This window comes from Trypanosoma cruzi, genomic scaffold, assembly GCF_000209065.1.
Source record: "Trypanosoma cruzi strain CL Brener 1047053515877 genomic scaffold, whole genome shotgun sequence".
Taxonomy (NCBI): domain Eukaryota; phylum Euglenozoa; class Kinetoplastea; order Trypanosomatida; family Trypanosomatidae; genus Trypanosoma; species Trypanosoma cruzi.
The window spans coordinates 19,958-41,418 of NW_001849340.1; the positions used below are offsets into that span (position 1 = coordinate 19,958).

Sequence of the window (21,461 nt, forward strand, 5' to 3'; positions counted from 1 at the left end):
GGAAGACGTTTGTCAGGGAGATAATGGAACGTGTACGCATCGCCATGTTGCTCGGGCTCATATATCGCGTGTACCTCAATTAGGTTGAGGCTGGCATCGTACTTACCGTAAAGAATGCCGTAACGCTGTAGTGACCAGTCCAGTTGTCGCACAAAACTTTGAAATAGGTTCAGCGACACGGCATCCGCGCGTACCATCTGCGTCCGGCTCTCCACCCACCGTATACGTGAACGGTCAATCGCCTCCATGAGCTCGGAGGAACGCACAATGTTTGACTGCACCACAGCGCCCCCCACTATCGTGTGCCGCTCAAGATTGTGGAATATGCCTGTCTCTGGGCAAACCCCCTTCTTATATGGCAGCTCATGACAATGGGGGCATGGCTCCACGCGTGGTTTCTCCGCCTCGCTTAGTTGTTGGTACCGTGCCGCCCGCTCACGCCGAATTTTCTCTAAATCCGCCTCAGTCGGCATCTCGTGTGTAGACTGCGTCTATATATATATATATTATATGTATGTATTATGTATGCACCGCTCTTTCCCTCTCTCCTCCTCCCCGTTGTAATGGTTGGGCGTCGAAGAAAAAGAATATATAGATGTGAATATGTTTCCCCCACCCCCCACCCCTAACCCCTCCTCTTGAAATCTCTCTTTTCCCACTGAAACGCAATCAGTCCGTTCCCCTCGGCAGGGGGGGGGGACAAAAAGAAAAAAAAGAAGTGGTGGTGGTGCGTGTCACGTGGAGCCCCCGCAGAAAGAAGAAAGGGGACGATGTCGCACGGAAATAATAACAATAACACAAATAAAGCAAAATGGCCCCCGTCCCACCAGCCTCAGCAAAAAAAAAAAAAAAGGAATAGAGAGAGAGAGAGGGAGAGAGAAAAAGAGACGGAGTTGCTTTAGAACGTCAAATAGTGCTCCCCACGCCTATCAAACGGCTCCGTGCGGCCAAGCAGACGAAGAACTGTGCGGTACGCCCCTGTCATCACCAACGCACGCGTATTGGTCGTTATTTCCGACTCACGCGCCCTTTTTCTTCGTTCCGCGCCCCGCTTTTGCTTTTGGGCCTCCTGCGGGGCTGTTTGTGTGGGGCGGGCAGCACCTCTCCCACTCCTGCTGCCCTCCACCCGCACTTTGATCAGGAAGTCGTCGTCATCCCCATCATCGTCGTCGTCGAGGTCGCTGTAGTAGTCACCGTCGCCGTCACCCTCTTTTGGCGCCGCTGTCATAGACAAGATGCGCTGCGGCACCAACACCCGCTCCCTCTCCCTAACGTACGCCTGCAACTCCCTCATATTCCGGAAGCCAAACACACCGACGCCTCCGCCCGATCCCCGCACTTTTGTCTCCTCATTCCCTCTGGATGCGTTGGTCGGGGTCATGTTCGCTGCCGCCCTTATTCCCCCACCGCTACCTTCATCTCTACGTGTCAGTCGCAGTTCCTCGCGCCGCTTACACTCCGCCTCAATGCGCTGCATCATGGGACGCACCTTGTGCTCGACCCAGTACGCGTGATAGGTCGGTGGCCACGCCTCGCACACCTCATCGCACAGCAGAAGATCCGCACAGAGTTGTCGCATTGACGTCGTCACATTCGCGTCCTCTGCGCATGCAATTGTCACCTCGTCTGTGAGGGACGGTGCGAAGAAGGGCTCCAGCTCCTCCGGGGCGGCGGTGTAACGTGCTATAAAAAGTGCCAAGGCACGAATGGGGCGCCGTGGATGACGCACAAAGTGCACAAACGCATCACGGTAAGTAAGTCCAAAGCGGTAGAAGACGCCCATCGCGAGAAGGAATGGACTCGCGTTGCCCTCCTCGTCCATCACGCCAACGTACTGCACCTCTCGCTCACAGTACCGCAGCAAACTCTCCACACGCTGTTCATGCTGCTCCGCGTCCCGCATGGGGAGCGCCCCGCCCCCTTCAGGGATTTGGCAATAACGAGACTCAAACTCCTGCAGCCACTCCGGTGTGAGGGCCTTCTGCAACTTTTCCCACAAGTCCTCATCGAAATTCATACGGGATCGCAGAGATTCCTTCTTTCTCAAGATCTCCGCAGGTGGGGCACGTGGTTTTCCGCCACCCCCTGCATAATGGTTGCGCAACCGCATGCGGTGAGGCAGGGCAATAAAGGGATTCCTCAGCCCAATGCTGAAAAGCTCCGCCGCCGCACGGGAGTCTGTAACAAGAAGAAGGACGTGAATGTAATCGTCCTCGTTGCCGGCGTCTGTCGGCGGTGTTGACTCCATGTCAATAAAAAGAAGAGAATCTGGGTGTGGTGGCACAAGGTCGCCGCTGCCACTATGACTGCCGTGCGTTGTATGTATCTTGCGGAGTACGGTTGGTGTTAAAAGACTATACAACTCTGTCTGTAGCTGCAGCAATACATCTGGCTGTATCGGCTGCGGGTGTTCCGCCGGTACCTCCAACACAAACTGGGGCCCACAGAACAGCTGCGGCTCGACCATCGCACCCTCCTCCCAATGCCTTCCCTTCTTCGCTCTTCTCACTTCCCTTGCGTCTGTAGGTGAGGAGTGAAAGTCACACACACACACACACACACAAACACACACGGAGGGAGAAAAAGAGAAAACCGCCCCCCTCTCCTTTTTCCTGTTTTCCCTGACAACCCGGTGTGGTGCGGCCAAGCAGAGAAGAAAGAATAAAGCAATGAAAAGGAAATCATGCCCAGTACGCCAAGAGGGGGAAGCAAGTCGGAGGATTGCAGCGTCAATAAGAAAAGGGGGAAAAAGAAAAAAAAAAGGTAAGGGCAAGACGTCCTCCCACAGACAACTTGCATTCCCTCCGTTGCTGCAAGAGGGAACCTGAGCGATTATTTGCTCTACAGAGGGTTTACTTCACTTGTAAAGGGCCACTGCACGGTGAGCAGCGGGTATGAAACCAACACACAACGTCTCAAAGCCGCCTGCAGTTTCCCTCCACGCAGTTTTCCTGCGGCGTCCCTATTGTAAATAAAAGGGTCAGCGAGGATCTCCAACAGTCTCGGTAGAGTGAAAAAAGGCCGCTGCTGCTGCTGCATCTGCTCGATAATGTAGTCATTCTCCTCAAGAAAGCACTCCATCTTGCTCAGGGGTTTTGCTGCCAGTGTGGTGGCACCGCCGCCCTTCGGTGTCTGATTCGTGGCGGCCGTTGTGGTGGTGCCGGCACTATTACTAATATTATTATTATTATTATTATTATTATTATTATTTTCGTCTTCGTAGTTGTCTGCGGCAAGCTGCAGCACCTTCTCGAGCATCGACACCAATAAAGGGACTGTTGTCCGCGTCCACTTGTCGTCATCGTCATGCTGTCCTTCCTGTTGCTCCTGTGATAAAGCTACGAGCTGCTCTAGCAGACACGTTTTCTCCTCCTCCGTGTACGGCACTTCGGAGTGAATCGTCAGTCCCGGCGCCGTCGTCTTCTTCTTCTTGTTTTCTTCCTCCTCCTCCTCCTCCTTCCGCTCCGCAGACATTTTCTTCAGGGCAGTCGAGGACATTTGACTCGCCTCTGTTACTTCTTCCTTCCTTCAAGAGAAAGAACATGCATGTGAACATTCAATAGATGCAGATAAAAGAGACGACAATGACGCGTCTTGCACACAAAGTCACGGAGATAAACGTGTCGTGTCACGCTCAAAGGAAAAAAAAAAAAAAAAGGCAGAAAGGGCAGAAAAGGCAATCCATACATGCATGCGTTGCACGTCACGTCTCCCCCCTTCCTCCGCCCTTTCCTCTCATTAAACTCAACTCCCGAGAGGTCGCTACATTCCCTGCGCCCGCCGCTTTCGCTCTGACAGCTCTTCCAGGAGATGCACCGTTTCCGACAAGTCCTCCTCGATGCGTCGGGCCCAATTTGACAAATCCCCCATTTCCTTCAGCTCCGTGTTGAACTTCCCAAAAAGTGTGGCCCACGCCGTCATCTGCCGCTGAAGCTGAGAGGACCGTGCGGCAATCGCCTTGAGCTCCATCTCAATCTTCCTTTCACGTGCAAACGCAGCAAACACCTCCGCGTTAGCGCTATCGGTAACAGCATCACAGGCCGCCTGTGCGTGTTGCCGCACCTCCTCCCACGCCCGCGATCCAACGGCCCGCAGTTCCGCCTGACGCTCCCTGTGTGCTCGGATCAAACCTTCCAGCACTGACGTTGTAGTCGTCGTCGTCGTCGTCGCCGTCGTCGTTGGCGATGGAGACAACAACGGTGGAGCCCCTCGAACGACATGCGCCTCGTCGTTCCCGCTGCTCTGTTTCCCATCGCGGACCAACAACGCGGTCTCTTGGCCCTCGTGTCCGGCCCCAGTGGGGCACTGCGCGCATGTTACTTCTTGAGAACTGCCCACGTCCTTCTCTCCGGTTGCTTCTGCTGCCTTACTTATCGTGTCACCATCCGTAGACATGAATTTTCTCTACGTAAAGAAAAATGTACCTGAGATACCGCCGTGCACATGCAACGTAAAATATATATATATATAGAGAGAGAGAGAGAAAGAAAAAACAAGCAATGAAACACACGTGGTAACAGAAAATTAAACGCCACTCTGCCGAGTTGGGATCTCCTTCTCCTCTCCTTCTCTCCCTCCTTCAAAGACGCATGCATTATATGCACGGTTGTTTTCAGTATTTTGCCGTTGATTCCTTAAGAAGCGAAAAAAAGATAGGAAAAAAAAAAAAAAGAAACAAAGAGAAACAAAGAGAAAGAGAGAGAAAATTTTTGCACCGTTGCGTCATTTCCTTTTCAAACCGCACACACACATACATATATATCCAATGCAGCCTCCTCCCTGTCAAAGGCCTCGTCATCCAAGCCGTAGCCTCGCTTCACCGGCGGTGCGGTTTTGACGTCTGCAGTGGATTGGCAAACGGCATGGTTCCCACCACAGGCACGCTGTACGGCAGCAAGTCGTCCACAAGGTCGATGTGCGACAATATCATGCGGCGGCAGCACATGCGGTCAAGCTGCAGGGCGTTGAGCGCCTCCGCCTCAGTGTAGTCCTCGCTAAGCAGCTGCTGGTACGTCTCGTAAAGGTTCCCAATGACTTTCCCGCAGGAGTAGCAACGCACAGGAATAAGCATGAGGCTGATGCTACAAACAAACAGCAGCAGCAGCAGCAGCAAATAACTACAACCCTTCAAAATAAAATAAAAATAAAAAAGAACAAGCATGGGGAGCAAATACACATAATTAAACGCATACACACTTTATTTTCTTAGGGAAACCACACGTAATTGGTGGAGGAGGGAAATGAAACCTCCTTCCTGCACTGCCCCCTTCTTTTTTTTTTTTTTTTTTGCTGTTGTTATTGTTGTTTCCCTCTTCCCTCATATCCCCCTTCTTGAAAGAAGAATAAAAAGACGCCTCCGCCCCCCATTTCTCTTTGCTCCGTTGAGAACTGCGGCAGAAGGGACGGTGAGCATACACGACAAAGTGGCACGCATCCGGTAAAGAAATGGCAACGGGCCAAATGCCATTCCGCCGCTGAATCCAAAAAAAAAAAAAAAAAAAGGAGAGAGAGAGAGAATGCAGACAGACAGCCACACGAGGCGTGGAAAAAGAAAAAAAAAACTCCCTCTTTCTCCTCATGGTCCGTGGAGTCCAGATGACATCAACACATGCACAGAAAAACAGAGATACCCTTCCAAAGAGGCAATCTTTTTCTTTTCTGTTTCCTCCCTCCCTCCCAGCTCTGCGGCGTTGAAGCCCCACAAGTCATGTCACCTCCCCCACCTCTTCCCACTCTACTCTATTGGCCCTCTTACTCCCTCCCCTCAATGACGCGGAATGACCGTCAACATCCTCCCTCAGAGAAAGTAGTCAGGGGTTTTCTTCGACACCTGCGCCTCACCTCGTCGCGGGGCGGGATCAAACTGAAAAAAACATTTATTCATGTGCTCGTCGAGCTCCAGCAATCCGGCAAGGTTACCGCAACGGTAGCAGTAATTTGGTGCGCTAAATATCGTCACGAGACGATCATTATGTGCCCAGCTGTATCCGTCCGTCACCAACTGATGTGCCCGTGCAATCATCTTGAGGCCGTTGTTGTGACAAAACTGCTCGGAGATGTCGGCGCCAAAAGTAAAGCCGGCCCCACGTGGACTGATGCCCCACCCATCACGGTCCTCAGGATCCGACCACAACAAATCGCACATGGGCCCCTCGTGTGGAACCTCCTGGACGCGCTCTAAGCTACGAATATGCGCCAGACTATCCAACGTGGGAGAAAGACCGCCGTGAAGGCAAAAGATCTCGTTTTCCACTACCGCCGCCAGCGGCAAGTAATCAAAAAGATCGGTTAGCAACTTCCACACATTGGCGCTGCCATATTTGCGTACACACTCATCGTAAAAGCCGTAGACCTGCGTAATCTGGCGTGATTCATGGTTACCACGAAGAATCTGAACCCGCTCCGGGTATCGTATTTTAAAAAGCAACAACAATGTGACTGTCTCCACACTGTAGTAACCGCGGTCAACGTAGTCGCCCATAAATAAATAATTCGTGTCAGGTGGGAGACCACCAATCTTCAGCAGCTCCAGCAGATCATGAAATTGACCATGTATATCTCCACATACGGTCACGGGTGCACGCACGGTATGAACATTCCCCTCCTTCTCCAGAACCTCCTTGCCTTTCTGGCACAGCTTCGCCACCTGTGGCTCACTCAATGGTTTTCCCTGTAAAACATACTGAATCAATTCATCCACATTGAAACTGTTAGGCTCACCCACCGCACCCGGTGGTGTGGGGACCGCCACTGCCGTCCCTGTGGTTGTGGGTGACGCTATCGTTTTATTTGTAATTCCAGTAGGTAACGCCCCCTCCATGTGTATATATATATATATATACTGCGTGTGTGTGTGTGTGTGTGTGTATGTGTATTTTCTTATTTACTTTTTTACTTCTCTTTTATATATATATATTTATATATATAAACTCTTTCGTCCTCCTCTTTGATTTGTGGAATTTATTCTCGTTCGTCACTCGTTTATTCTTCTTAATTCCCTCTGTCTCTATTATTAGCCTTTCTCTCTCTCTCTCTCTCTATGTATATATGTGCGTATCCCTCCTTATCGTCCTACTCTTTTCTCTTGCAATGCTTCCACTCCCCACCCACTGCAAGAGACTGAGTTATGTCGCTGGTGTACGCTAACAATAAATGTGAATTTCGGCCTCAAAAAAAAAAAAAAAAAAATTTTTGGAAATAAGGCCACCAATAAAAAAAAAAAAGAAGAAAGAGATGAACATGTATACATAAAGAAGAAATAAACAAGATTAAGAAGGGATGGGGAGGTACTAAATCCAAAAAATAATAATAATAATAAAAGTAAGTGGAAGCATAAACACATGCATCATCATCACCGTCCTCCGCCTCATTGTATCCGCCCTACTTCCATATGTATATACTTTCCAAATACAAACACAATCTTCCTCCTCCCTCCCTCCCTCCCTTCCCCCAGAAGCATACATGAAACCCGTTAGAACTTATGCATCTAACCATTCATCGAGGTTAAACTCTGTCAGCTGCAATACGCAGTCACATATATCCGTGATGGAGTCATTTTTCCCCTCGTCCGTCATTCGGGTCGTATGTTTACTGCCACCCACCCCACGACGGCTGCTGTCACACGCGTATCCCTCATCCCTAGAAGGCGGCAGAGAAACCGAATGGGAGAAGTCGTTTGTATCGTTCCAGGAATCACACCCGTCCATCGCACGGGCCCGCCAATTTGTTACCGCCTCTTTTCCTCCATCGCCAACGGTGTCACCACAATACTCCCCGCGATTTCGCTTCTGCCCCAAAGCCGGCGTTGCCTTCCTCCGAGACTTCCGTTCCGTCAGGCTGCTGTTCTGAAGGCGTTGTAGCCGCTCCGCTAACGCCGCCTCTATCTTCTCTCGCCGCTGACGCTCCATCCAACGTTTCTCCAGCACCGCCCGACGCTTCAAGTCATGCACCAACGCCCCCCATTGCAGCGGCTCATCACATAAAGGGCATGGACACGGCTGGCAGGGCAAAAGTGTCAACGATGGAGAAGACGCACAGCGACTCTCTTCAAACGCAGAAATATGACCACTGGAATCAAGAATTGAGCCGGCATCCCTCGACGAAGAGAAGTCCGCATTGTTCACAGAAAGTGAATGAAGCTGCCGCCCGGATGCATGAGCATCCATAGTCCCATCATTGCTATCATCCTTTATTTTGTTACTGTATTCACCGCTGCGCTCATTTCTGGTTGACTGCCCCATCGTCACATCTCGTTTCTGCATCGTTTCGTATGTGAACCACATGGCGAGACACGCCAAGTGAGCACGCAGAGCACAGAACGGGGTGCGATAACACCGTACAAAATAGGGCGATCGAAGTGGCAGGGAACACAAGGCGCATGGGCATTGATTTGCTTCCAGTAACTCCTTTACTCTGGCGTGTTGCCGGAAAACATCCTCCTCAGACAAATACCTGCAACTCCGCACACGTCGGCTGGGGGCGTCCACGTCAGGCTGGCTGCTGAGCGGTGCCGTCACGAAGTAGACGCAGCCATCCCCTGCGGTACCATCTCCTGACACCCCGTCGAGGTAAAGACTCATAAAACGCTCCTTCGTAATCTCCTCTATACGCAGTAAAGACGTTGCGACCAATGGAGAGATTGACGGGACACGTCCTTGCAGCTCCGCCACCACGCGCCCAACGCGTTCCGGTTCAAAAATATGTAACGTCAACTGCAGCCGTGCAAAAAGGTCGGCACGTAACAAAAGGTGCAAGACACCTACCGCATACGGAAGACGGTGTACGCCACGCAATTGTGTCATCTGCGTCTTCAGGCGGGTGGACTTCGTTGGGTGCTGCCAACACCACTCAAATTTGAGAGCGATGCGGTCCTCTCCGAAGCCTGAGACGCAACAGAGCAGCTCCCACGGACGCCCACGACGTTTTGTGCGCCAAGCACCACTCACAATTTCCCCGTTGTGTTGCCGAAGACGTCGAATGGGATCGACGGTGTACCCAATGTAGTACTCCCCCGCGCACTGCGGGTCTAGACTCGTGAGGAGGTACACGCAGTGGAACCTCGTGTCCATTTCCCCCCCCCCCCCGTAACGTATCGTGCGGTGGTGTACTGAAATCAAAGGACCTTCCGCCACACGGACAGACAAAGGAATACGCACAAATAAATAAAATAATAAATAAATAAAGGGTAGGAATTCTATCTATCTCTACGAAACAAATGGCCCAATCAAGGCAGAAGAAATACCCACAAGAATTCACCCAATGGACGGCTGTGGATGTCGCTCGCACTCTCGTCCTCTTCCACCACTGTTACAAAAGCCGCATGAAATGCGGAAGAGTGGGTGCGTGGAGCACCAGAAAGGGGAAAAATCGACCCCGAGCACACGCCTATTGTATTTAAAGAAACGCCAAATAAGAGAAAAAGAAAAAAGGTGTGTAAAAACAAAGCTGCAGTGTGGTCTCACCACATTCCGCTATACATATCAAGTAGAAGCAGCGGCGGAAGTAATAAAATAAAATAACATCAGACACATCACACAAACATGCAGACTCGCTCTCGAGCAGCTTTCTTGCTTCGATGTCACCTTTCTTCATCCTGCTATTCGTCCTGCTATTGCCCCATCAGGAAGGAGAACACAATCAAAGGGGCAGAAAGAGCTTGGCAGCGCTGGTAGCCGCCGCAGTGGTAGTGGCAGCATTGGCAGGCGTCTGTTTCTTGCCTCTTGTTTCTTGTTTTGTTTTTCCCGTTTATTCATTGATTTTTCCTTCCAAGAGAGGGAGAGCGGGGCAGGAGAAATAAAAAAAAACAAGAAGGGAAAAGAAAAAAGAAAACCCCCCGCCCACCGCCTCCCCACTCACCAGAAAGGCGCCCTTCACACCGCAGCCACAACACCAAAAGAAAAAGAAAAATGGAATAAAAGGCAATAAGCCCCCTCCTCCTTCCCTTTTGAACGTTGCTGAAGCCGCCCGTTTGTTTGTTTCTCCCTGACAGTTGGTTCCCTTCCATCCCTTCGGTTATTATTTGCCGCCTTTCTTTCCCCCCTCCGTCACCCCACACACACACCAACACACATAGACACAGAGAAAAAGGCAGGCACGCATGTCTCCTCCCTCCCTCACTGTCAACGGCCTCGCCTCTTCTCCGCCGCCCGCTTGCCAGCTCCTCTACTTCTCGCTGTTTATCCCCCATCCCTGGCACCGACCCTCCTCCTTCAAAACGAGGGGGTTCACTACCTGGCAGAGTGAGGGGAAGGGTGCCTCCCCTCTCGCGTGTCACATTTTGCCTCCACGGACCCCTCTCACTCCCATGCATACCGGAAAGGCAGGCAGATAGGTCTCACATATGCTTGCACTCACGTTCCTGGGCGCACACAAGAACGTCTTCTTTAAACCCACACACACACACACGCTCTTCCTTCTTCGCCTCATCTCTCATACTCCCTCCGCGGGCCATAATCGCACAGGCCACACAAACACACACAAACACCACCGTCTGCAGGGCGCACAAAATACATGTGTCTCGCTGTGGAGAACTCACCCGATTCGAAGCACAAATGAGGGCAAGAGAGAGAGAAGCATCACTTGTAATAACGACCACATCCATAACGATGGAAGTTTTTATAATCGTACAAAAAAAAAAAAAAAGCGTGAAAATGAAGCAATAAGAAACTCCCAATTAAATGAGTTATTCGCTCCGCATGCACATTCCCCTCCTCTCAAAAAAAAAAAAGGGAAGAGAGACAGAGAGGAGGTAATAACCGCCCAGGGACAACATAATTTGTTGTTGTTTTTTTTTAAAAGAGGTGCACCACAGAAAAGAAAAAAAAAAAAGAAAAAAACGCGTTAAAAAAAATTGCATTTTTCTATGCAATTGACTTCTTCACCTCACGGTGCAGATGCACAAGGAGCTGATCATAGCCCATGGAGCCACCCTCGTTCTCCTCCTTGAATTGCCGAAAAAACGCCTCCTCGCCGCGGTCCTTTTCGTGAAGAATCACAAAACGCCGCATTCCATCATCCCGCATGAGGCAGGCGTACAACACGTTCTTCAGCCTTTCGCCAAAGTTCTCAAAAAAAACCGTGCGACCAACTTCCAAGGCATTCGTGGTCCCAAAGAGTTCAAGCGAAACTTCCGGCAGAACAGAGGAACCGATCCACAAATACACAATTCGTGCCTGCTCGTCACAGAGCACATAGACCCCATCTGTCGTGATGCTGTCAAAAATGAGCTGTTGCCAGCCTGGCAGAACGCAGTGGCCCGTCTCTGGATCTATCACGCCGCTTGTGGGTTCAGAAAGGAGATGATGAACGGCATACAAGGTCGGATACAAGTACGTTACACACTGGTGCATGGGAATCGTCATGAGTAAGAAAAGTTTCTGCACGCGATCGTCAATAGGTACGGTGGTGCCCTCCACTAGCGCATCGGCTTTCATAAATGAAAGCACAAACAATGGTATGAGCCGTAGGCGTGAAGGCATCAGCAGAGACGATGTGGCATTGGAAGTGCACACACGACGGTAGGCAACCAACATTTTCAATACACGGTCCTGTGCAGTACTACGGGCATATTGTAGACCTTTGTTGACAGCGTTCCCAATCGCCTCGTGAATGTATCCCATAAGTGTCGCCTCCAAATCGGCCTCAAACACACCCGAAAGTGTCGTGACTACTGACATACGAACAGAATGCACTCGTACGCGCCTTTCCCCTCCACGTGTAGTGTACAGCAATGCAGTCTGAAAGTAGGCGTAAGACGTTTTCTCCAACTTCCCTTCATGTGCAAATTCTACAAAAAAGGTGGAAGAGCCTTGCACGTGGGCGAGATCCATGTCGTGCGAGTCCTGTGACATGAAATGGCCATGGTAGGCCTGCACTCGAACCCCACTACTGCAGCGGACACGTAAGATGCCCGCATACCCAGCCTCCTCCAGCAATGCCTGATTCATTACAGCCTGTACTTTGGTCGCATCCGTCTCACGGTCATAGTTGGAAAAGAGATGCACACGACCGTTAGAGAGGTGACATGGTTGCGAGATTGTAACCAACTCACAGTACTGGTCCGCAAACATGTGCAGATCAAAAGATATCTGCTGCTTAGCGCATGCCGTAGCGGTTGTCCTCCAAAATCCTTCAATGGGCCGTAGCAAATCCTTTTCTTTATCGGTTCCATACAACAAATGCTGCTCGCGCAGCTTCAGTGCGCCAATGCCACGATGTGGTGCCTTGTGTCCGCACAAAATGACATGGCCGCCGTGCTGCCCAGCAAGCACCAACGTGGCAGCGTGCACAGCGGCACCCATGACGCTATCCGTTTCTCGAAGATCCTGCGCGTACTCCATAAGACGCATCAAAAAGGCATCTACAAGGTCCAGTTCGGTGCCTAGTGTCAGCCAGCACAGGCTCGTAAAAGGTAATGGAACAAATGGATTGTCCACATCGGCAACAATCAACTGCGGCATTCGCGGGTGACGAACATTGTAAAATTGTAGCGTAGATGCGTATGTAATGAAGGCCACACGGCACTGAGGATACTGTTGGGCCATCTCGTGCAGAGAATGCATCAAAGCATCCACGTAATCAGGGAGAAAACTGGAGACTGCTTTTTGAGATACGTCCAGCAGAAATAAATAGTGCAACGGTCTCGCCGGAATCGGTGCATCCTTCTCATCACGGAGTGCGTAATCCGGGTAGGGACCGACATCATACTCCACGCTGCCTCGGCTCAACTCCGGTTTCTCTGCCCGATCCAACCGTTGGTTACGTGCATCCAAGTTGCAAAAATATTCATTCTCCACCTCGTTCGCCATGTTACAGAAGGGGCACACCCAACACCGGCCCATATCCACAAAGCGTGCGTGGCATGAAATGTAAGCACGGCAACGAAAGCATCGCACAGGTGGCCGGCCTTCAACAAGGGGAACTTCCTCGCGTGGATACAGCGGCCGGCAAAGTGGAGCCAGAACGGCTCCAAAAAATATCTTACTATCCTTCACAAGGCGCTCCTCGGCGGGGACAGAGTTTGTGGTGGGTCGAAAAAACTTTGGACTCGCATTTCCGTCATCAACGGCAAAAAATCCCGTGGCACTTAGCGGCAACTGACCTGAAGAAGTCTGAATCTCCTGATTACCTGGTTTTTGGGAAATGTCACGGCGTGGGTTTGGTGCACTTTTTAAATCCACGCTGCGTCTTGGCGGGGGACGAGCGCACCTTCCGACAACTGAGTTGCATTGCTCTTGTTGTGTGGGATAATTGCCAGAAGGAAACGCTCCCGCCTGCGGGCGCTGTTGCGCTTGGTAGGCATGCTGCTGTGTCGGAAGTTGCATACCACTAGCATCTGTCTGAGAATTCGCAAAGGGGATGGCTCCTGTCGAGGAAATTAACGAGGTAGATGCCGCGGCATTGTTCGTCGTCGTCGCAGCAGTCGTAGTAGTAGTAGCATCCTGATGTGGATACTGCTGCACCTGCTGTTGGGGAAGCTGTGGCTGTTGCGGATGCATCTGTGGTGCGGGTGGTGGTGGTGGCAGCGGCTGTTGTTGTTGTTGTTGTTGCTGTGGATAGTTGGGTGTGGGATAGTAATTGCTATAGCTCTGCACCCCGTTCGGTGTTGCAGATACGTAGGGATCATGATACTGGCCAGGCAATTGTAGCCCGTTGTGCATGGCACCGCCATGCTGCGGGTTTGTGTACTGTTGCCATGATGTGGGGGGAACTCCCGCCTGCTCCTGCTGGCCCTGAGGATAATAATAATAGTTCTGCTGCTGCTGATCCAACAGCTGCTGCTGCTGCTGTGCGCCGCCGTACGGATAGTACATGTATCCTACTTTTGTTGTTGTTGTTGTTGTTGGTGATGGTGGTGGTTTGGGAATAAAGAACAACAATGGAAAAAGAGAGACAATAAAAAAGGATACGACGCATCTTGAGGCGCAGCGACACACTCGCCCATCACACAGCAGGAAGAATGGGAGAATGGGGGGAGAGGAAAGGATGGGGTGAGGAAGAGGCAAGGCCGTGTCCGCACACATCGCGGTGGTCGTCCCCCCGTTGTTCATGTAAGTCCCACACAAAAACAAACAAACAAACAGGGATATGGCCCTCACTTCGCCAGAAATGACCACCGATATAAAGGTGAGAGATCACATTTTCAAATAATAACAATAATAATAAACGATGAGAAGAAAGAGAAAAAAAAAAAAAAAAAGGAAGAGAGTGCAACCATAAATGTTACAGCCGCCATGCACGCCATTGACGCTGCTTTCACTTCCAATTGCATTCTATTCCCTGTTTTGACTGGGTGCTCTTTATATTATTATTACTATTATTATTATTTCCCCTTTTTTTCCCGGAAAAGGGGGAGGGGAAGTGTTATTTTTGGCCTCTTCCCACCTTCTTTCTCCCTTTTTGATTCCCTGTCATGGATGCCCCGGCCTCAGCCTCAGCCTCACACACAAATATGCGTATATATATATATATATATAATTCGCCATACAGAGAGAGAAAAAAAAAAGAGAGAGAGAGGGAGAAGGGAAATGAGGAGAGAGAAAGAGCCGCAGCAGGGGGGGGAAAAAAGGGGGTAAAATGGGAGAGGAACCATAAATAGTCATGCACGCATGCCAACCACACCTGATTTGACATTCATTCATTACTACTAATAAGACAAAAAGAAATGTCATGTTGTTTTGTTTTTTTTTGTTTTTTTATTTGTTTGTCTTTTGGTGCGTGGCTGGTCCCTCTCCGTTCATCTTTTTGTTGTTTTGTTTCGTTTCGTTTGCTCACTCCACAAACAAAAAAAAACAACAACAACAACACAGAAACACACACACAGAGACACCCCCTTTTTTTTATTGGTTTTTTCCCAAGTTTTCTTATTTACATCGCTTTTGTATTTTTGATTGTCGATTAACCGCCCCGGCGTTTATGGTTGATGGAGCATCCAATAGAGGCGTGTGGATTGGTTTACATGCTGGCAAGGCGCAGTGCGATGATTTCAAACACATTGTATGTAATGCCCTGCGACTCGCAACCTGCAAACCCCATCGGCGCCAAGGACGCCGCCGCGGATGCACCCTCCGACGGCGCACTACTCAACGGGAGGGGGTGTGACGCGGATAACTCATGGCCATTTGCCGACGTTCTTGGGCTGCCTCTCCTTTCAAGCGACAGGGAGCGGGAACGCCGGCAGGAAGACGGCGGGGAATTGGAGGAAGAACAAGTCTCGGCGTGAGAGCGTACTGCCGTGGAGGCCACATAAGGACGCAGACCACGCAAAATGCTGGCATCATTCTCTTCGCCATCAAACAAAGCCACGTGCGCACGACAGAAGTGCAGCATTTGTTCAATTGTCATGTGGCCGCAGTTCTTCGTGTCGTAGGCCCGAAAAACCTCCTGTCGCCTCTGCTCACTGTAACAGGGCACCAGACCCCGCACATCTGGGAACATCTGCGTCGCGTTTTTAGAGCGTTGTGACGACGGTGTGCCCCTACCACGTCGCTGACTTTGTTGTTGTTGTTGTTGGTTGCGGTTGTGGAGTGGCGCCAACGGCTCCGTGCACACCCCGGTCCTGTGAGACACGTTGGATCCCCCGTGTCGAGGCAGCGAGTGAACACCACGCGTCCACGTCTCTGCGTGGTGTGCACCATTAACACACGGCGGTCTTTCACGTCCCTCGGCGGCGCGTTGCGTCGCGGACTTTTCGACCGACTCCGGTGCCCCCCGTCGCAACACCCCGTTATTTCTGCCCCTTTCACTTTCGTCCGTTGCGTCTGCTGCTGCAGCCGCTATCTTTTCACGGTGGCGGGGAACTGCACTTGTGGGCCGACCATTTCGCCCATCTCGCTGTGGCTCGTAGAACTCCAACTTCACCATAAACCGCACACAGAGATCCGACACGGTGAGTGGCAAACCGTTTGTCAACATCGGGCCGTGGCTGCGACATCCCTCCCAATGCATCTCGTGATCCCCCACCACCAATACAATGGGGTCAAACTCCACCTGTACATACAAGCGCGTTTTGGGGTCATTGTTGCCGCTGCCAGACCAAACTGCATGCATATATGTCTGTATTTCCCCACGCATAAATAGCGGAAGGTCAATGGAAAGAGTCTCTTGTATCTCTGCTGCGCCGTTCCCATCCACGCTTCCTGGAATCCACATAATCCGTTTCATGGGTGACACCTTATGTTGAGGCCAAGAGAATTCCAACGTCCAACTGCCATGGGAAGTAATGGGTTGAAACCCACTCACTTTGATATGAGAGAAGACAAGACTGCGTGGTTGACACGCACGAGTCCGAAATTCGTTTGGATTCAGATTGTCACCACCTGCGGACTCGAGTTGATTGCCTGACGCAGAATCCACTAGAAATACATAAGAACGCCTTGGATGCAAGAATTCCGCGTCTGTGTGGGCTGAATGATTCAAATGAACGGAATCTGAACAGAGGGAAGGTCCATCTGCGCGGCCCCGTTCACCCGATGCCTGGCCAGCCGTCTGCACCCTCCTTTTCCAGCACGCTAAACGACTCGTAGGAGAGGAACACGCAGATCGCACCTGTCGAGGTTTAGAAGCCACACGGGAGATATGGGTGCAAACTCCTGTATCGCCATCTGTCGGCACGAATGCGACATCCTGGTTTTCTGCCAAACTCCAGGACTGTGGCTCCGCAAGCTCGGATTGTCCGTCCAGAGCCATTTGCCCGGGCACCAACAACCCCGAGACGTCGCCGCTCTCCTGGCAGTACACCTCAAACCCCACCTGCACCTCGCCCCCGCATGGAGTCATCGGGAACCAGTCGCCAGGATAATAGCACGATGCGCTGCCCCAAGGAAGCGCTTCATCGGCAGTGCGTAGTACAACGTGTATACCTCCCCGTGACATACTCGCGGCTTCCCCGCCGTGCAGAAAGGGAGAGCTGCTGGCCTTTTCGCGGAGAGCGCCCCACCTCCAATCACCAGCAATGGGAATGACAATGTGGAGGGAGTCGAGTCCCAGCGTGCGTCCTGCGGAAAGGAAGTGTGCGGAATCCGCAGAAGATGGGCGTTCAAACTGCATCGCATCTTCCTTCTCCACCGGGAGAGGCAGGAGTGGCTCCGTTAAGAGCGAGCAGCTATCCACAGTAAGCTCCGTAACCAACGGGGCGTCGGCTATTGTGTCCGGTAGCCCACGCACTCTCACCGCTGTTACAATCAAGAAGTATGACAACTCCTGGTGCCGCTCGCCGCCTGTCATCCCCGCTGACGCCCCTCGTACGGCACCCATTGCAGTCCTTTTAATGGAAGAGGAGGAGAGGGAGGAAGGGAAGGATAAGAAAACGGCGTGCTGCTGCGTTCTGTGCGTTTGTGTTTGAATTGCGACTGGGCACAAGAGAAAAATAATGCACTCACTCTCCTAGGCACTCTCCGTGTCTGTAAAATGCTTACTTACCCTGGGCGTATGTGTGTGTGTATTCTTTTCCCCTGCCAGACTCCACAACAGGTGCAATGCAGGCAATGCAGTGCAGAGAAATCAAAAGGTGATGCAAAATAAAAGTAAATAATTTCCCCTTGACACGTGAATCTCCACATGAAATGACGTCATGGCACACAGACAGACCAGACAGACCAGACATACAGAGATAGAGTAGAAGACAAAGTCCCACATGCGCTGCTGGAAAAAGGAAAAAAAAGAAATCACGCTGCAACAACAACAAAAAAAAAAAAAAAAGAGAGATATTAACTACATGTCATGACGGCCAGATAAAAATAACCGTCAATGTGTTCTATGCACGGAGTGAAACAAACAAACAAACAAAAAAAAAGTACATGCGAGCAACTTCTATATACATCGTAAATAAGAAGCCCAAAAAAAAAAAAAAAAAAAAAGATTGGCGGTGTAAATTCTCCTCTACCTCCCCTTCCTATTTATGATATCGTGCCGCCACCTGCTTTTATCACCCCTTTTTTATATCTCCGTCACACGGCTGTCACCGCGGAGGCCAAAACAGCAGCCCTCAACCAAAGCGTCGTTGATCAACACATCATACACCGCTTCAAAGCGCACATTCATATGTTCCTTGAATGTCACAGAGATCTCACACACACCGGGCTGGCCGCCTCGCGTGGCGCCAGGAATGGTGCCTTGCATTGGAGTAATGGTGAAGCGCTCCGTGTCTTCCACGACGACATGTTGTCGCTCCTCCTTTTGTCGCACTGTTTGTTTCTGTGGGCGGCGGCGTTGTTGTTGTTGTTGTTCCTGCTCCAGCTGCATCGGTTGCGGTTTCTCGCACTCGGTGCTACAAACATCAACACCAGTGCTGTCCATTTCCGTCTCACTCTCATCCTTCTCCCCATCACCACCTTTAGCAGCACCATCGCCCTCATCTTCCATCCAGTAGTTTGCTATCTCTTTGATATGACGCTCGCGGGTAAGGAGCTGTGTGGCCTGTAGCGCGGTGCTCCTGGTGTAGGCATGCGTCCCTGCAACGCCCTCATCAAAAGGTGCGGTGTTGGCGGAAAAAAATTCTGCAAAAATTTGACAAGACGGAACAATCACAAAAGTGACTGCGGATGCGTAGGAACTCAGCAACCGTATTTTCTGTGCATATGAGGGCTGCGGTCTGCCATCGTGCAGCAGTTGTCCCGGGCGAAACCACAATATGGAGGGGCTACAGCGCACCGACGGCAAAGAAAAGCTAAGGATGATGGGAATAGTCTGCGTCACCTCTTGCACTGGGGGCGGGCACAAGGCATGGGCCGCGCCGCCCTCGTGTGCTGTTGATTCCTTGATCACCCCGTCGGAGGGGAGGTACATGATGTTCAGTGCTCCCTGCACAATGCTGCTGCCTCGCATCATGGCGTGCACCTCCTGCTTGGATGGCTTGCAGTACTCCAACTGCACCTCCAACGCATCGTGTGGGTGCAATCGATACTTCGTGACGGTCACAAAAGCGGCATCGCCACTCCGCGTGTGACTCCTAGCAATGCAGTCAACATTTGCCATTTTCACTTCTGTTATTGCCATGTCCCCAGAATGCGGTCGTTTCGCTGCTCTCAAAACCCGTTGTGAACTCTGCTGCTCCTCGCGGGTAACCCATTTCAACGCCGCGATTGCCCGCCGCTTTCGTGCCTCCTCCTCATCATCCACTTCCATGAGTTCTTCCTCGGTGTTCTTTGAAATATGCCGTGCTGACGCCACTATAAATGACGAGGAGGGCAAATCCAAGATAAACTCCATCGCCGCACAGCCCAGATTGTTCAACCGCACAGTCTGCACACATGGCGCATCTTCCACGTATTGGGGGAAGTGAATAACATCGCCAGAGGGCTCAACGGTCAGTTGTGCAACGCCGCAGCGAGCACGCACCTCAAGCTCAATAGGAATAAAGTAATGTCGGCTGTGCTCCGCCATCTCCAGCTTCCGCTGCTCCATAAAAGCATGCAAGGCCTTGCGTTCCTCTTCAATGGCAAGAATGACCTCCAGCGGTTTTTCAGAAACAAGCGTCTCATCCTGGTAGTCCTCCCGCGACTCCTCGTCGAGGCTTGTGTCCTCCCCTTCATCCTCCTCCCCCTTGTCTTCGCTCCCTTTCGCACAACTGCTGCGGCTGTTATTCTTTTGGCTCTGGTTACCCATGTTGCTTTTATCTTCTTCGCTCATGAAGGTGCCGCAACTCTGCGATTTGCTCATGGCGAAGTGTTTCTTTACCACCGTCAGCTCCCCTGGCGTGGCCAACAAAATCGCATTGTTCTTCACCACCCCGGGCCGCGATATGAGGGGCTGCTGAACGTTCAGCATCATGATGGGACGCACGATACTTCGCATCCACTTCGGCACCGACTCCCGCAGCCGCTTTCTCTTCATGACACCACCTCTCACTGGGTACCGCGCGGCGTGAAGACGGTAAAACTCATTAATGAGGAATCCGTCATTAAAGGGAGTGTCAGCAACTTCGGCCGTGATGATGACACCACCACGCCACTCGCGCTCGGAAGCACCCTCCTTCGGCACAAATGTCGCATCCGGGGCGTACTCAATGATGACTTCCCGTGAAGCCAAGGCGGGCAAAAATAAATTTTCCGGAGACGCCGCCACCTTCCCTTTCCCCTCCGACTCACGCCGTTGCTCCTCGCCCGAGACAGGCTGAAGTTGCAATGTCACGGCAGCCGCATCCACCTCCTCATCCACGGCAACCACTGAAAAGGTCGCCGTGGTGAGAAAAATCTTCACCGACACCGTCAAATCACGTGGAATGCGATTAATAAGAACCATACTGCGCCTCGATCGCCCAACACCAGCAATGACTGCCGGCATGCGCATCAGTGCCCTGCCACCCAAGACCGTGAGCCCAGCTGTGTTGGAGTCAAGCACCACCGGTTTCCCACTCAGCTCCAGCGTTAGTGGAATGTGTGTGTAGGGCAATTTACCACAGCGTACCTGTAGTGTCTCTTCATATCTTCCAGGAAGGTTGGAAAAGATGGACAGAGGCACCTCTACTGTGGCATTTGGGTAAAGCGGACCAACCGGGGCGTTGCCAAACATGGTGGCACAGCCACGCCCATCCAGTAGTACTTTCTGAGCGTCAAATAACATGGCTCGCCGCTCCCGCTCCATCTGCTCCGTTCCGTCAATCCCCTTGCACCAGAACGCACGTTCAACAGTACCTAGAGAAAAATTCAAATCCGACTCTCCAGTGCATCCCGTCCCACAAGAAGAATCAAGACCCAATTGACGTCGACGTTTTCTCTCCCTACTCTTCCCAGAATGATATCGCTTCCCTGACAACCGTCCACTGCAAACTGTCGTTGTAGACGCTGTTGCTGCCGTTGCTCTCACGGCGTGAGACTCCCCTTTCGTACTGATCCCTGTCAATCCCTCTAAGAAACCCTTCAACGAATACCGCATGGCCTCCACCGTGTAGGAACCATGGCAACTGCTCTGATTGCTGACCCGTAACGCCAACAACTCGGACCACACGGGTTCCTTGTCCGGCAAGTATGATTTCAACAGCACAGGTGGGCAGTACGAACGCAAAACCGCGGGTTGACGCTCTATTTCATTGAGCTCACTCACATCCGTCACTTTACCCTCTGAGCAGCGTGCATCCTCATCCATCACAGACTGTTCCACAAGATTCCACAACAAGGCCTCGAGGAAGTGAGCAATTTCCATTGTTGGTGGCGGTGGGAGATTACATGACAAGACGGGCGGGGTGTACGCCATGCTGCCGGGCCCCTTTGCCGCCTTTGGGACAGGAATGAGGTCAATTGCAGCGCATAGCTGCTGCACCCTCTCACAACGAAGCTCCACAAGGAGTTCCTGCCGTGTGCGGGTGTTTTTGATGACCATTAGGGCCTCTTTTTTCCCTTCCTCTGGATGAAATTCAAACGCACAACGAATAGGAATATGAATACCCTGATAACCCGCTCGCACCACGCCAGGTGGGGGCGCAATGATATTGATGCAAGGTGGCACCACAACGAGCTCAACAACGT

At 51.5% G+C, this 21,461-nt stretch overlaps 10 protein-coding genes across 10 annotated transcripts, besides 30 other annotated features; all 10 read right to left on the reverse strand.

The window, feature by feature from the left end:
- Positions 1 to 473, reverse strand: Tc00.1047053509453.4 (hypothetical protein, conserved; the record flags this gene model as incomplete). The annotated part of the gene is made up of 1 exon (XM_805281.1): positions 1 to 473. A coding segment is annotated over one exon (473 nt), but the record flags the coding sequence as incomplete, so codon positions are not given.
- Positions 1 to 10,996: a sequence feature (heterozygous, Esmeraldo-like haplotype).
- Positions 858 to 888: a microsatellite.
- Positions 899 to 2,467, reverse strand: Tc00.1047053509453.10 (hypothetical protein, conserved; the record flags this gene model as incomplete). Its single annotated transcript, XM_805272.1, has 1 exon — positions 899 to 2,467. The coding sequence occupies one exon, from the start codon at positions 2,465 to 2,467 to the stop codon at positions 899 to 901; it is 1,569 nt and encodes a 522-aa protein (XP_810365.1).
- Positions 1,145 to 1,228: a microsatellite.
- Positions 2,542 to 2,572: a microsatellite.
- Tc00.1047053509453.20 (hypothetical protein, conserved) lies at positions 2,842 to 3,498 on the reverse strand (the record flags this gene model as incomplete). The annotated part of the gene is made up of 1 exon (XM_805273.1): positions 2,842 to 3,498. The coding sequence occupies one exon, from the start codon at positions 3,496 to 3,498 to the stop codon at positions 2,842 to 2,844; it is 657 nt and encodes a 218-aa protein (XP_810366.1).
- Positions 3,168 to 3,210: a microsatellite.
- Positions 3,421 to 3,466: a sequence feature (CT-rich).
- On the reverse strand, positions 3,763 to 4,395 carry Tc00.1047053509453.30 (GCN5-like protein, putative; the record flags this gene model as incomplete). The annotated part of the gene is made up of 1 exon (XM_805274.1): positions 3,763 to 4,395. The coding sequence occupies one exon, from the start codon at positions 4,393 to 4,395 to the stop codon at positions 3,763 to 3,765; it is 633 nt and encodes a 210-aa protein (XP_810367.1).
- Positions 4,144 to 4,179: a microsatellite.
- Positions 4,645 to 4,706: a sequence feature (A-rich).
- On the reverse strand, positions 4,817 to 5,071 carry Tc00.1047053509453.40 (DNA-directed RNA polymerase subunit, putative; the record flags this gene model as incomplete). The annotated part of the gene is made up of 1 exon (XM_805275.1): positions 4,817 to 5,071. The coding sequence occupies one exon, from the start codon at positions 5,069 to 5,071 to the stop codon at positions 4,817 to 4,819; it is 255 nt and encodes an 84-aa protein (XP_810368.1).
- Positions 5,093 to 5,112: a microsatellite.
- Positions 5,130 to 5,151: a sequence feature (AT_rich).
- On the reverse strand, positions 5,798 to 6,820 carry Tc00.1047053509453.50 (serine/threonine-protein phosphatase 2A, catalytic subunit, putative; the record flags this gene model as incomplete). Its single annotated transcript, XM_805276.1, has 1 exon — positions 5,798 to 6,820. One exon carries the CDS (start codon positions 6,818 to 6,820, stop codon positions 5,798 to 5,800), a length of 1,023 nt encoding a protein of 340 aa, XP_810369.1.
- Positions 6,843 to 6,873: a microsatellite.
- Positions 6,904 to 6,927: a microsatellite.
- Positions 7,172 to 7,324: a sequence feature (A-rich).
- Positions 7,427 to 7,451: a microsatellite.
- On the reverse strand, positions 7,479 to 9,068 carry Tc00.1047053509453.60 (hypothetical protein, conserved; the record flags this gene model as incomplete). Its single annotated transcript, XM_805277.1, has 1 exon — positions 7,479 to 9,068. The coding sequence occupies one exon, from the start codon at positions 9,066 to 9,068 to the stop codon at positions 7,479 to 7,481; it is 1,590 nt and encodes a 529-aa protein (XP_810370.1).
- Positions 9,156 to 9,182: a sequence feature (AT_rich).
- Positions 10,811 to 10,835: a microsatellite.
- Tc00.1047053509453.70 (protein transport protein Sec24C, putative) lies at positions 10,860 to 14,048 on the reverse strand (the record flags this gene model as incomplete). The annotated part of the gene is made up of 1 exon (XM_805278.1): positions 10,860 to 14,048. One exon carries the CDS (start codon positions 14,046 to 14,048, stop codon positions 10,860 to 10,862), a length of 3,189 nt encoding a protein of 1,062 aa, XP_810371.1.
- Positions 10,997 to 11,757: a sequence feature (areas merged during assembly that could not be assigned to a particular haplotype. This can correspond to areas where the two haplotypes were merged or to regions with more than two copies in the genome that were merged during assembly.).
- Positions 11,758 to 12,331: a sequence feature (areas merged during assembly that could not be assigned to a particular haplotype. This can correspond to areas where the two haplotypes were merged or to regions with more than two copies in the genome that were merged during assembly.).
- Positions 12,332 to 12,361: a sequence feature (haploid, Esmeraldo-like haplotype).
- Positions 12,362 to 21,461: a sequence feature (heterozygous, Esmeraldo-like haplotype).
- Positions 13,528 to 13,551: a microsatellite.
- Positions 13,752 to 13,787: a microsatellite.
- Positions 13,823 to 13,843: a microsatellite.
- Positions 14,143 to 14,205: a sequence feature (A-rich).
- Positions 14,172 to 14,206: a repeat region.
- Positions 14,301 to 14,325: a microsatellite.
- Positions 14,455 to 14,474: a microsatellite.
- Positions 14,486 to 14,543: a sequence feature (GA-rich).
- Positions 14,671 to 14,766: a sequence feature (T-rich).
- Tc00.1047053509453.79 (hypothetical protein, conserved) lies at positions 14,953 to 17,253 on the reverse strand (the record flags this gene model as incomplete). The annotated part of the gene is made up of 1 exon (XM_805280.1): positions 14,953 to 17,253. The coding sequence occupies one exon, from the start codon at positions 17,251 to 17,253 to the stop codon at positions 14,953 to 14,955; it is 2,301 nt and encodes a 766-aa protein (XP_810373.1).
- Positions 17,835 to 17,855: a microsatellite.
- Positions 17,935 to 21,461, reverse strand: Tc00.1047053509453.90 (hypothetical protein, conserved; the record flags this gene model as incomplete). Its single annotated transcript, XM_805279.1, has 1 exon — positions 17,935 to 21,461. A coding segment is annotated over one exon (3,527 nt), but the record flags the coding sequence as incomplete, so codon positions are not given.